General features: G+C 41.1%; 1 protein-coding gene across 1 annotated transcript; it reads right to left on the bottom strand.

Annotated features, from left to right (window-relative positions):
- Positions 1–622: 622 nt before the first annotated feature.
- LOC104494564 lies at positions 623–11,983 on the bottom strand. Its single transcript, XM_010137418.1, has 7 exons — positions 11,869–11,983; positions 10,643–10,781; positions 9,717–9,793; positions 7,851–7,961; positions 3,740–3,846; positions 2,258–2,348; positions 623–821 (listed from the first exon to the last, which is right to left on the bottom strand). Exons 1-7 carry the CDS (start codon positions 11,971–11,973, stop codon positions 705–707), a joined length of 747 nt encoding a protein of 248 aa, XP_010135720.1. The 5' UTR covers positions 11,974–11,983; the 3' UTR covers positions 623–704.
- Between the last annotated feature and the right edge of the window lie 2,828 nt (positions 11,984–14,811).

Genomic DNA, 14,811 nt, shown 5'->3' with positions numbered 1-14,811 from the left:
CACCTGTTCAGAATTTTCAGCTTCTTAACCCCTTATTATGCTTCCTACCATCGCCAGCAGAAGTGCAGGAAGTGGAACAGAGTTCTGTCGTCTCAGACTTGCTGTATTAATTCTCAGTGGCTCCTCGGTGTCTTTTGGTATTTTACGTTAATAGCCACCTTAAGGACAATTCACTAAATGGAAAGACTTGCTGCTCAGAGCTGATGCCAGCAGCTGCTCTGGTTATCAAGCAGACCCTGGAAAGAAAACCTAAATTCCATATGAGGAACATTAAAGCAATACTGTTAATAATAAATATTATTACTGACAATGATACATGGGTTATACCAAGACAGAGCAAATTCTACTGTGCTGAAGTTTTCAAGTAACACTCTGCTAAATGCATCCTTATCACTCACATTAGCAGTGCACAATGCTAGCGAATAAAAATTCTTTCAGCATCGGTATGCAGCAACTCTTTCTGACATGTCCGCAAAAAATAAACCATAGGGACATCTCCTAGTTAAAAGTCAATATACTCTGTTGAGATAGAAGCCTCCCTAAAAAAGCAGTTAAAAAAGACTCTTGTTCAATACAAACCACAGAAATTACTCTGATTAATCACAGTAAGAATTTTGACCTCATTTATTCACAGAAATCAATCCAATTTCATTTTTGATCCAAAGTTATGATATTACAAGGATACTGGTAAATTTTTCCAGGTACTAGAGAATCCTGTACAAATGTATTTGTTCAAGTGCTTCTCTGTCGACATCCTTTTCCATACAGACATCATAGTTCAGCTGCACCTCTTCGACCCACTGGCTGAGCTGGATGTCTGTCTGAAACAAGGAAAACAGAGCCTTAAATTAGCACTATGTTGAGAAACATAGCAGGAGTTCCAAGGTCAGTACAACATCAAGAAGGCAAGACATAATAAGAGAGATTAGTCATCCCTCATTATGCAGCAATGATAAATCCATTTCTGGAAATGCCACTTAACTTAAATAGGAGAGAATGAAGATAACTTTTCAAAATTACCTCAGTCAACAGTCTAGATGCTTTGTTAGCATGTGACAACTGCTTCTCTATATGCATTTGTATAAGCCTCAAGCATCCTGACCAGAGGGCAACATTCTGACAGAATTGTTGAGGGAGAAGCTCACTGCATCACCAAACCAGAATCACAGGTACTTTCTTGTTTTACACCCAGGGAGTATTGTATTAAGGCAACAAAGGGCTTCTCGGCTGTGGCATAACCACTGCCTGATCCAAGAAAAGCTCAAATGACACCATGGCAGCTCCTGGGGCTGAGGATCCATTTCACCCATCAGCATACAGGCAACAAGCGATTCCATTTCTCTAAAGCGGAGGAACGACTGTGGCAAGCGAGCCGTTTTGTAAACACCTCGTCAGTGTTTTGTTTCCTAACTAAAGCCAGCCCACAGAATTAGTCTGGGCATCACACACATCGCAACTGCGATCCACCGATGACCTGTGGCGGAACGGACCCAGAGCAGAGACGGGGCCATCGGAAGCGGTTACTGCACAAGGAACAGGAACAGCAGCAGCACCACAGGGTGTTCAGCATCTCTGAAGGCTGAACTGTTGGTGTGTTTGCTTCCAACTGAATTTAAAGCTATGCCACTGCTCCAAGACGCCTGATCATAATCATTTGGCTAGTTGGGAGGCCACATCTCTCCCTTATCCGTGCTTCTAACAGCTCATACTGTCATATTATGAGTCATTTTCTATGCTGACGGCAGGTCAGAGACAGAGTATTGCAGGGATGGCCCTTCTATAATATGTTCCTTTCTCCCACTGGCTTAACAAAACAGTTTGTCATGTTTCAAGGCAACGTGCAAATGCAGAGCTAAATAGAGAAAACATTTCAAGGTTTTGCCTCTAGAAGTTTATAAATGTGGCTGTCCTTCTGGGATTCTACCCCTGATGGAAGTGGATATGATTATCACAAAACTCACATCATACCATGGCTTTGCTATCAATTTCTGGGGGTTTTTAACCTCACAGCTAAGGTATTGTTAGGAATACGTGATAATAAAATTATTCATGCAGCCTATTGATACAGGTTGGGATTTCCATTTTACACGTGGGGACAAAGTACACGAACATGTGTTGGTGGTCAACCAGGAAAGAGAATCCAGAATCCTACATCTCTTAATCTATGCACAGAATTACACACCCTTCCTCAGAGCAATACTGGCAGGCAGCTACCCTCAACTACAGGAATTGACAAAAAAGGGTTGAGGGAACTTACCTGGAGCTTCGAGAGCGATTCCTTAAGGCTTGGAACTGTCACTAATAAGGACCCTCTTTTTCTTACAGTACAAGCAATAAATTCCCAAGCTCTGAAACATATTTAAAAGTAGGTCACCAATTTTTAGGAAAACCCCCGTCATTTGATATAAAGTTAATCTAACACTTTCACAGTTCAGTGGCCAGAGGTAGACTAAGCTTAAAGACTTGCTGTACGTGCTTATCAGTCACTATTGATAACTAAGCAAATACCTTTGTATGAACGAAATCAAGCTTCATATTGAAAACAGAGATAATATACAGACTTACAGCGTTAGATTTTGTAACTTTTTAACTCGGGTACACACCTGCATGTCATTTTGTACTGGTAACACCTTCTCTTTGGACTACAATGGAGCAATGACATTTTCTCCCTTTACACTTCTGGTTTTAAAGAAAATCCAGTCTCTGAGCACATCGTTCTATCAAGTTTAACATCAAGCTGCTCTTTATGTACATACTTTACAGTTGTGACAAAATACTTCTCTGAAGACATCAGCAATTGGAGTATTTAAATGTAGCCCCCAGCATTCCTTTTGTTCTGATTTTGCAAGTCAGATAATTTCTCACAGCACCGCAATTCAGACTAAAAAGAATTTAATTTTCAGAATTTTTCAGCTGTCATTTATCTTCATGGTACTAACGCAACATTAAACCACTACCCCTGAGTTCTTCAAGAATCAAACGAATTCTCAGTCATGTGCCTGGAAACAAACCTCCAGGCAATGTGAAAAACCCACTACCCTTCACCCATCCACTCTGTGCCTCTCTGGTTGACATCACCGCCTGGTATCAAAGGCAGCAGGAGAAGCCTTAGCCAAAACTGGCAGCACATGTCAGTCTGCTGGCTGGGATGGTGGAGACACCGGCACCCTTTCTTTTTGACTGCTCATTCTCAAGGCACAGTAACTTTGGACAGTGAAGTTATTTCTGTTTTAAACCGATACTGCTGGATGAGTAAAAACTCATCTGTGAGTGTCTTGTACCTGAAGGAGAAGAACCTCAGCCACACGTTTGTTTGCTACCACATCCTTAAGAAGATCGATTAGAAATATCATTAATAACCATGTTTTCAAGCGTATCTGTATTAAAGCTCTGACACCCCTAGGTCAGTGACCTGTCTTCTTTCTGAAGATTAAGCTTTATGCTGATAAAGTAATTTCAGATCCTTTAACAGCAAGGTATTGTTTTAATAGATCAATGCAAGGATTCAGGGCAAGGTTTGGGTAAGCAAAGCAGAGTGTTTCATGGGTTTAACAACTAACAACTACCATAACACCGTAGCAGTTAAGTATAACAATTAAGTGTAGGCAGTTTAAAACAACTTCCTTATGTAACTTATGTATATGACTTCAAAAAGCACAACCTTAAGGTTTTCCCTAACTCACACGGGTACAGACACATTGCCAAAGAAATAGATAACTTGTTTGGACACATAGCTTACCTGGCCTGTTCCTGTCTACCAAGAAAATATTCAAAGACATTATTCATTACAATAACATCAGCCTTCTGAAGAAGTGACGCCTGAGTACAGATGTCTGCGTGAACCACCTGAAGGAGAAACATTTCACAAGGCGTAAATTATTGTAAGAGACAAATACAGCCTCCAAGTAGCACGAAGCCTGTCAACCCAGTACAGCTCCTGCCACCACCATTTTGAACCAGTTGCAAAAATGGGTATTTCACTGGCTTCACAGGAGATAAAACTGAAGAAAGTAACAAGAAGCAGCTTTTAAGAAGTGGGGAAGAAAATCAGATTTACCTCCTCTAATTAAAATACTCGATTCATTACACTAAGTGAAACAAACTACATCTGACTTTTGTTCTAGAATGCCACATGCCATAAAAGAGATGGATTGATGGCTGTTCCCTTTCGCTTACCTGTATTTAATCACAAATGCTCAGTGATTTCAGGAAAGGAGATAAGCTAGCTAAAGCTTTTCTGAGGATATTAAAAGGCATCTCACAGGCTCAGTGTGTTACTGAAGGATTACAGTTGGAAAAGACTACAGATCCAGGTTTGACAGCTGAATTCTCACGACATATATGGGACTGGGAATGGTGGGAAGGCAGGATGCTCAGGGGCACTGGAGGACAGCAAGTGCTTTACCTTACCAAACAACTGCCTCCCCAGTCAGCACAGGAGCTGATCTCACCTACCTTCACCTAGCAAAACGGGTATTAGCACATCACGCCATTTTCAAACAGTGAGAGTACAGCGACAGAAGAATATGGGTGCTCATTAGCACTCTGACAAGATGGGTTTGATTTCCTCTTAAACACAGAGAAATACATCACATCCCAAATCTGAGGAGAAACAAAAACTGGAACATCTTTTGACAGGATAAGGGATGCAGAGTCCATTTCACCATTACTTGCATTCCACAATTTTTTTTTGAAAGTGCATCTCTATATGTTGAAAATGGCCGTAAAATGTGGTCGTCTTTTCTTTCCTGTGTGACCTATTCCTAGGTTGTGCTGGGATGGATTCAATATTTTCTATTTTGTCAAATCCTTTCAACATTGGACAGATGCAAAAAGGAATTCTTAATTCTGACAGGAAAGCTGAATGTCAGTATAGAACATTAAAAATGCTTATCCGTTGAAAAACATTTGGCCCACTCAACAATATATCAACACTTGCTGGGAGGGTACGTTCTGTATTGCTCCTCATAACAAACACGCAAAGCATGCTGTACTGATTGACCACCCCTGCAACTCGTACAGGTTTGTGTGAAAAAGATGACGAGCTGCCACAGTTTACGACTCTGGTTCATGCTATCAGAATGCATTACAGCAGCTGCAATTATAGCCAAGTATTTCAGTATCAGTAATAACAGAACCAAAACTCTGATGTTCATAAAAAATGAGGCATCACAGCATTTCATGTTTGAAGCTATATTCCATGGGTCTTCTGCCAGTGCTCCAAATCAGTAAAACAAACAGCTTTATCTCCTTAAACACATCGCCATGCCAAGCTGATCAGCACTGCCTGTAGTCAGTGGAAAAGAAGCAACTGTGTTCTCGTACCTCACCCTTACCTGGCAGGTTAGCATTTGAAGGCTCTATCTCACTGAGAAATAGGGACAGTTTAGTTGTCAGAAAGACTGGTCAAATTTCTACTTTCACCTCTTGTATGCAGACATCAGAACTATTTAACCACCAGTTCAGAAAAGCTATTGCTGATTAAGATGTTCAAGCGTTCAGGCAGCAGAGAAGGCAGACAGACCCCTCAGGCCACCATCAGCAGTTCCAGTACAGTGGGTCCTGGTCATCACCTCATGTCCTCTGCATAAAGCCACTGCTAACTGCAGATTAAAGTGAAAGACCACAAACTGGGGTGGTAGAGATACTATGGACACAGGCTAGACTAAGTGCAATCTGGATCACTATTCCTGAGGCTAGCGAGACAGTTTACTTCACTCTCTTCCTTACAAGGGGCAAAAATAACAAAGACACAGAAATTCTGTACAAAAACCCTGAGCAGCAGTTCTTTAAAGCAAGCACAAGGGACTGGTGGACTGCTCCACCAGTGGACTTCTTACAGCCCAGGAAGTCATGATGAGCACCAATTTTTTTTTTTTTTATGCCCTACTAACAGCTGTCCTAATATTTTAAACCTCAATTCAGAAAGATGCTTAAGCTACCGGGAAACTTTGAACATATGTTGATGTTACCTTGACTTGAATAACACTTAAACCTTAACTTAAAATTAGTCTGCATTTACGGGGTAGGTTACCATGCTGACTGAAGCCACCTAAGCACCCCGTTCTCTCATTCCTACTGGGGAATGTGGGACCACATAAGCACGTGTGGCTGCACGGTGAGCCAGACCCAGGTACTGCTCCAGCCAAAACACCGCTCTTTTGCTGGGTTCTGTTTCACCTGGACCAGTTCCCTGACCTACTCGGCCGCGTGCTGGCACGACAGAGGAGGCAGTGACTGATTTTAAACTGCTCTGCTGAGCCATGGAATACACACCAGGCCTTTCTTGATTACAGGCAATTTCTGAGTTGAGGTCTCCAGTTTCCTAAGATCCGTTGAACTGTTTACTTTCTTCCCAACATCTCAGGGTTTGCACAAATGGCAAAAGATGGCGAACAGCTTTCTATGTACTGCCACAAATCAAACATTGGCCAAAGAAACACGAGATTCTCTCAAAGATTAGCCACTAAAGAGATCGCTCCACTCTGCTGTCCTTTGGGAACATGCTCTAATAAAAATTCAGAATATCCTGAAAAAACAATCGCTGTTTGACAAGTGTCTCTTTAAACCTTTTCAAATTTGTGTTATAAATTATCAGCAACCGAATGCTGACTATTTTTCGAGCTGCTTTGTGTCTCTAGAGAGGCTTCATTTGGGGGCGAAATAAAAATCTGAGATTGAAATGTTCAAAGCAGTGTGATAACAGGAGTCACATGGCTAAATTAGCATCTAATGAGATTCAAATAGCTAAGTCCTCAGGCACTGCTTTGAAAACGTATTATCTTCTTATCTTTATGCTCTGAAATGAATACTTCAGCAGAATTACAAGGTGTGAAGGAAAAACAAAAAGGCTTATAACAAGGAATATATGAGGCTGAAAATCCAGCTACACTGAATAAACCTGACAGAGCTCCGAACTGCACTTTCAGACTCATCAAAATAAGGTGTTAAGGACACAAGACATATGCAAAATCCAAAGATTATGGATAAACTGACAGCAACTGGGATTAAATTGGGCAACCCAATGACACAGGATATGCCCTGTGTTAAATACCTTATGTTTATTATTTCTTACCAGTTTAAAATTGGTTACTTTAATTCCCAAGAACTTACTACTCCCAGCAGTTTGTGTGACTCCATTCAAGAGCATGTGCATACGACACAGGATTAATATCAGAATTTGACCCGGCATATTCTACACTCCAGCTTTTGCTGGAAACAAAATAGCTGGTATTCCCCAAAAAGGAAAAAAAAAACCCCATTTATTCTCATTAAAATAGTAGCAATTATTTCCATAATGGGACTAAGAAAATGGTTTTCATCATGATACCACACTGTTTGAAATCCGTTTTGTTTGTGGAAGGTCCATCTGCACTGACACTCCACGAAAGGAAATGCCAATAGCCATAAGTCCTTCAGCTGTTCTTAGATACAAACCTGCAAATCCTACAAACATCTTCCTGCTACAGCTAATGAAACACAGACATTTAGTTCAGTTCTTCATGACAGAAACACTTTATACTCTCGGTTTCATGGAAGGTGGAGGCGATAATGTCATGGATTTCACTGGAGAAACAGCTAAGAGAGGTCTGTTTGGCACGAGCCAGCAGGTAAGTCCGTTCAGGAAAAAGGCTAAGTGATTCCACACATGTTACCTTATTTTGATAATGTCTCTCTTCCTCTCTATGACTTTTTTTTTTTTTCCCCTGATGCAAAGCCTTTGTTTAGGACCAAAACAAACAAAGGCAGCAACCTCTAAGAATGCTGATTTACGGGCCACTTACACGAACAGGATACCTAGTACAGAGTACTGTTTAGAAATACATACACTAAACCAGCTATTTAGTTACCTTTATTCTGTCAATGAACTGGTATTTTGTAATCATCATTTCTTGCAACTGGCAAAAGTCTGCATTCATTTCTACTCCATAGAGTTGGGATGCTGAGCTATAGAGATAACCCTATATCAGGAAAAGGAAATTTAGTAACTGTGATGCCTTGAAAACGTGTTCAAACTTTCAATTAAAATGGAAAAAATAAAACACAGGTTAAGGTTAAGAAAGCACTTTAAAACAGCAAGTTGAGAAATGTCTTTCGGTGGACATGACATGTTTTTCAGAGCTAAGTCCCTGATTTGGCAATTCCCACTTATGTCTCACAAATTTAAAAAGAGATCCAAACTGACACACCAAAATAATAAAAAGGAAAGCTCCAACTTCACTTCAATTGCAAAACAGATGGAAAATGGTCTAAGAAGGAAAAAAGCAGTAAAAGTACAAACCAAGTTACAAAAATAGTGTGAAAGGAAAAGACTGCACGTTTTTGTTTTCTTGGAAGAATGGAAGAAGAAAATAGCAAGAGAAAAAAAAACAATATGAGACATACACATAGTCAACGTAAGTGAAAATGGAGGTCGATGTACCAGTAATATAATGGGATATTTTGGTACAGAGTCTTTGTCAGCACCTCTGAGTATTGTATTACTGCCATTTTCAGGTGCTTCATACAGGTACGTACATATGAAAAAACCTGTTAATAATGAGCCCAAAATAATGGTTCACTTTCAGATTGAGATTTTGGAAATTTGTTGGAGGCATTTGAAAAAAAAAAGTACAAATTCTTGAGCCTACAGGGCCCTAATGAAGACACTACTTTAAGTGCCAGTGTGTCCACTGACCACTGTAATTACACTTTGCCAACAACCGCAAAGGCAAACAAACAAAGTCAAAGATACAGAATATCTGAGACATCGATGTCTAATAATTAATGTTCTCTGAAATAATTCAGCTTGGAGAGTAGAAAAGCAACTTGTGAAGGTGAAGTCACCCCTCCTCCAACAGAAGCCAAGAACTTGATCATAAAGGAGAACTTTTTTAGAGCGTTTCCCTCTGCTTTATTTGAGACTATCTTCTACTATAACAATACAAAATAGTACTTCAAAATAAATTCAGGCTGCCAAAGTGTTACCATTTAAGGACCTAATGCTGCAAATATTTACAAACGGGAGTAACTTTCCTCATTTGAGTAGACCCAAAATTAGATTATTCAGATGAGTAAAATTACATGCTCGAGTGTTTTCAAGATTGAGCCCCAAACAGCCATGACTTTTGTAGGAAAGTTGTAATGTGTGTTTCGCATTGCTGTTGGCCATATGTTGCACCAGCCATGCCAAAAGCAATCAAAATCGCACTCGAGTTTCTCGATGAAGTATTTTATGTGCATTTTAAAACGCAGAGCAGGACAATATGTTTTTGGAGACAAATTCATATCAAAGTCTTCCTTTGTATAATTTAAGTTTGTCAGTTTCAGAAAGGAATTTAACATAACTAATCTATATATAGACATGGTCAAGGCAGAGAGGACAAACTTACTCACAAAGGAGGGACAGAGCAGGAACTAGCAAAAGAGCAGCATGTGTGACAGCAATATGCTACTCTGTTGGCCAACAGACTTTTCCTCTCCATAAGCAAGATCATTTGTGCTCCCTCTCTTGAGGAACAGAACAAGAACTGACATCGCTAGAAAACTGCACCTTACACTGTTCAGAGAGTCAGATCAGAGGTGCCTTTCAGAATGACCCGTCCAAGATGGAGTAACAAGAGTAAGCAGTCAGAGAAGAGGGAAAATGTTTGTGACAGTAATAAAATATGAATTCCTGTGCTGGAAGTTACCGCAAATAGCACTGCACCAAGCCTGGAGCCAACGTCAACCACTACCTTTCCTGTCAGGTCAGGCAGTACATGTTGATAAAGAAACTTCAGTTCCATGAGGGAAAAGGAATGCGAAATAAACTCTGGGAAACAAGAACAGAACAAAGGTGTTGGGTGGGCAGTACTAACTACTGTGTTATTAACCAATGAATTATTAATCTGAAGTGTTATCATCACTGAAAACCTGTATGGTTTCCTTCCTGAACTAGTGTTGGGGACCCAGGAAAACCAGGGCTTGCAGATCAGAGGTAGCCCGCCAAGTAGTCTGCCCCGAGCCTGGGGACTCCTTCCCCTACCTGGAGAATTTTGAAATCCTTCATGAAACTGAATCACCTTTTTCTGCACAGCAACATATATTAAAAGACAAAACAAAGTAACTCGGAATTGTTTAAGTGAAAAACGAAACGCGGTACCTCAACACAACTCATGCAAAGCTTTTTATGGGCAGACATATTAATAGTTTGAGTTTCACCTCCCAGGTTTTAAGGAACGGAATGTTCTCCTTGTAAACCACTCCTCCTTCAATGCTGGTGCTATACTGAAGTCAGCACTGATCTGTACCACACCACACACAAGCTTTAGGACAGATGGTGCCTTCTACTGCTTTTCAGCATGCAAGAGGAGACTGAGGCTACCGGACTCCTACAGTATGGTCTTCCTCTTGCATCTTCCTCTTCAGTGGTACATAGCCCTGCCTCTTCCCTGCCCAGTATTTGTGGGCTACTAGTGTCACTCATACACTGCAAATTAATCCAACTTACGTGTGTAGGAGCCTCCTTCCATTGGTTACAGGAAATAGTTCTGGCCTGGGTACTGCAGCAGCCCGGACAAAGTCCTCCATCAGCTGGATGTTGTGTTGCCTGGCTGAGTCACTGCACAAACCAGTTCAGTTACACTGAATTTGCTCCTCGTGTTGCCAAAAGAGCACTTACCTAAAGACGCAGTCTTGTATGAGCCACACTCTGTGCAGTAGCTCCTACTCATTTTCCCCTCTTCACACAATGAATCAACAAATTCATCATCATAAAGGAATGCATCAACGTGAATCATGGGCAGTGGATGCTCGTGTATCTGAGAAGAGGAACAAAACCTAAGAAAGGCATAACCAAGTCTCTTAATTTCACTTACACTATTACACAGTTATTGTCCCACCAAGTTACCTTTTCCAAATTCCCTGAAATCCAAGTTTTTCCCAACTCAAAAGTTACAAATCAAAATTAAACCATAGCAATCCTGCCTGCAGATTGGATCATCAAATTCCACTGAAATAACCAGTAACTGGAAGTGGACAAAGGAAAGCAAGCTGGTTTCGATAGCTGAGCAGGAAATCTGCCACGAATTTTGTCTCCTTAGTGCCTGCTTGGCTACAGAGGAGGTACAGGGCAATGGAAGCTTTTTATCTTCCACTTTAATGAGGGTGATGTAACTTAAATTTAGGAGGAAAGGCAATTTGGCTTCTCAACTTCAACTGTCTGAACTTTTTCATCTTCATGCCTTATGCCTCAATCTAGAAACACCCCTGATCAACACGGGTGTCATTTTCAATCAAAAGCATCCCAGTTGGGATGTTTGCCTTCTCATCATTTCAAGGGGTATAATCTTCATCCTCCTACTCCTCTTTCCTCCCTCTCCCAGGCTTGCTGCATGTGGCCAATCCACTTTTCTGATTTTAGAGCCACACACCACTTTTCTGGGAAATGCATTAACTTTCCACCTATACTGACAGCTCAAGTAGAAAAGGTGCTCTCCCCTCCCACAAGACTCACAGCCCACTTCTTTCTGAGCCATCAGAATCTGAAAAGAGCTGGAAATCATTTCTGGGTTGCCCACATTATGGCAACAGCGAAACACTGGCCCTGTACGTCTGTTTTCTTTAAGGGGGCTGCTGGAGTCTGTTATGAAGGAATCACTGTGACAGGCGCCGTACCACACAGAATGGAAGCTCTGCCAGATAACTCACGATCAAAGTGAGTTAAGAACTACAAAGCGACTTTCTTGGGGTCACACAATCATGCAGCAATACACCTGAGAGCGAAACGGAGATGTTCGACAGCTCAGCCCAGTGCTCATGCTCTGTTATGAACTACTACCAGAACCGAGATCAGTGTAGTCCCCAGATCAGCGATGTGGTAAAAGGAGACCATAACCATTAGCTTACTTTCTGAAGAGCTTCATGTTCCGAACTCAACATTGCCTCGATGGGTAAACGATTCCGCAAATCTTCAGCGATATTTTTGAGCACAACATCGTTGTTACTCATCATGAGCTCATCAAAGTCATCTGTAAATCAAGACAAACAAAACCCCCTGAACAATCATATGTAGATCATGTGGACTAAGGGATGACCAGTCCAATACAGTTGCAAGACATAAACAATACCAGCTGGATAAGGTTTTCATTTGAAACGCATTTTTCAGCCTTTGTTAGCTTTTCCAGCCAATGACAGATTTGGATTGTAATAACTTTGCCACTTAAAATAAACGTTGCGCTTTTTTGAAATCTCAAATTATTTTCATATTTATAAACTTATAACTCACATACGATGGTCTGGGCTGCCACCAAAGTGATACTGTTTCAGCTTAGGATATAAAAACATCAAAGATGTTTTTGAACTGTTGGAGAAATTACAAAACTCATAGTTGCCTGAATGCAGGCGCTTTTTTTAATACAAGTTTCTTTTTATACACACCATCTTTCTATTAAAGAGCTCACAAAAGAATCAGGGATAATGCTCGGTTCAACAGTGCAACTTAGATTTTACACAACTTAAACTTTCAAAATATTTCAACTGTGAAAGAAAATAGGAACGGGTGTAAACCGGTACATTTTTGCAACACCACGCTGTAAATTCTTGATATTTTCCCAGCATATCCCTGCATTACTTAAACACGTTTTTTTTTTTTTAAAGACATCTAGAAAAGGGATCAAGAAGCAACCTTGGGAAGTCACCAAACCTTTCTTCTTCCAAGGCTGAATCAATAACAAGTGTTTCTACTTCTCCAAACTATCCTTTTAAACTGGATTGTTAATACTGGAGGCTCCATGACCTCCCTTAGCCATCTGCTCCAGGGCCTGACTACACTCACTATTAGAAAGGAAGACTTAGAAGGAACACTCAATAACTGATACGGATTTCCTCTGCCAGAATTTAAACTCTGTTCTCTCTGTCCTCTCGCAGTGGAAATGGAAAAGTCTGTTTCTCTCCTGGACACAGCAACTTTTGACATTTTTGAAGACTTATCATGTGTCCCGTCAGCCTTCTTTCCTAGAAGAAACAAGATCCGCATATCCAGCCCTTTCCTGCAATTTTTCTAGGAGTTTGATCATTCTCATTCCCTTTGGATCTCCTGGACTCTCTCACCCTTTACAACCTGCAGAATTAAGAACTAGATGCATTACTCCAGCCACAGGTTTATTTGCACTAAGCAGACTTTTCACATCCTGCAGCAAACACCCTGCTTACACAACCCAGTTTCATGTTAGAGTACGATGCTCCTCACTGACATTCAGCCTGAGATCTGCTGTACGCCTGGTACTCTGTCCCTTTCCTGCTAGGTTTTCCTCAGAAGACGGGCTAGATTAAATTCCTTTCTGTCTAGCCATCTCACTGCTCTGAGGACACAAAACAAAGTTTTGTGTCTAAACAAAAAGTTGGTTTTAAATAAAGTTTAAAAACTTTGGTTCTAAACAAATGCACATCTCAGGTCAGAACTACATACCCGTAAAAGAAACAAAGAACACCCAACAAAAAGCAATCACAAACTTAATCCTGAAAAATACACCAAGCCCATCTGTTGACTCTTGTCTAAAAACAGACACATTTGTCCTCCCCTCCCCACCCCTTCTGGTTTGTTTCTTGTTCTACTTGGACTGGACCATGTTGGGCAAGGAGCATGGGGTTTACTTACACGTATGTCACTACCAAGAGAACTGACAGCTTTTAGAGGTGTTAAAAAAAAGTTAAGGTTTGCTAGCATTGCTGTCCCAGGTGGGAACATGAACATAAACAACCTTGATGGCAAACAGGCACCAAATAAATCTATAAAAGACACTGCAGGTTTCTCTATGCTAACATACTTAATCTTTCCTGTGGAACACAGGCTATGCTAGAAACAATGAGAGATGTTAAGGCTAGCATAAGAAACAGAGACCAGCTAAACTTTTAACTAGGAAACGCTTCTGAAGTACTTTTTGCTTAAGCGCTGCAGTGAGAACACTGTGATTAAAGACACCTTTGTTTGTTAGGGCAAGACACTCTCTTCCTCAAGTGTAAATGTAAATGGTTCTTTCAACACGTCCAAAACTGACTGCAACAGATAATCCTGAACTTTCCATTGCAACAGCAGAAACTATAAATTATCTGGATTTCCTTAACACGTGTTTGGTTTATTATTTATTAAAGGTATAGCAGTAACGCTCCAAGGCCCTAATGGGCACAATACCGTTGGTAGTTGTTACACCACAGGAAGACAATTTGCTGTCCCAAAGAGCTCACGGTTACGATCTCCAGAACCTCAGCTCCTAAAGAGATGCAGATTTTGCAGTGGGCAAAATGGGAGGGACAGAGGTGGCAGCTGCAACAGCAGCAGCACGAACCACACAACAGGTGCAATGCAGCAGCTCCAGCTTGTCAGCATTTTAATTTGAAACCTCAAATGAGCACCCAAGTCCTGTTAACCTCACCATCCATTCAACAACTTGCCAATCCCAGAAGCAGTGAGTGATTTTTCCCATCAGCTCAGGGAAGATCTTTATGGATGTGACGCAGCACAGAAGTTAACCCAGCGATTACTGGAAGGGAAGGTGGACAGATTACACTGCTCCTTAACTGGGACCACTCGGAGTGCCAAGGAGCCACAGTCTGCTGAGGTGGGTAAGCACCTTCCTTCTGAGGAAGGAAAAAGAAAAACCGTGCTACAAACAGAACGAGGGAGTAGAAAGCTGATATTAGCAGCTGTACAGGCCAGTGCCTGCGGGCAGTAAGCCCCTACATCTGGCACATGCTTTAAAACAATACTATTACTATGCAAGAGGGCTCATCCAGCTGTTACACTCCTGTTAAGAGTATCAAATTCATACATAGCGTTTAATGACATGCAGG

The sequence above is a fragment of the Buceros rhinoceros genome, unplaced genomic scaffold (assembly GCF_000710305.1).
Source record: "Buceros rhinoceros silvestris isolate BGI_N320 unplaced genomic scaffold, ASM71030v1 scaffold45325, whole genome shotgun sequence".
Lineage (NCBI taxonomy): Eukaryota > Metazoa > Chordata > Aves > Bucerotiformes > Bucerotidae > Buceros > Buceros rhinoceros.
The sequence above is the reverse complement of the archived record's forward strand: the minus strand, read 5'-3'. Positions and strand labels throughout refer to the sequence as shown.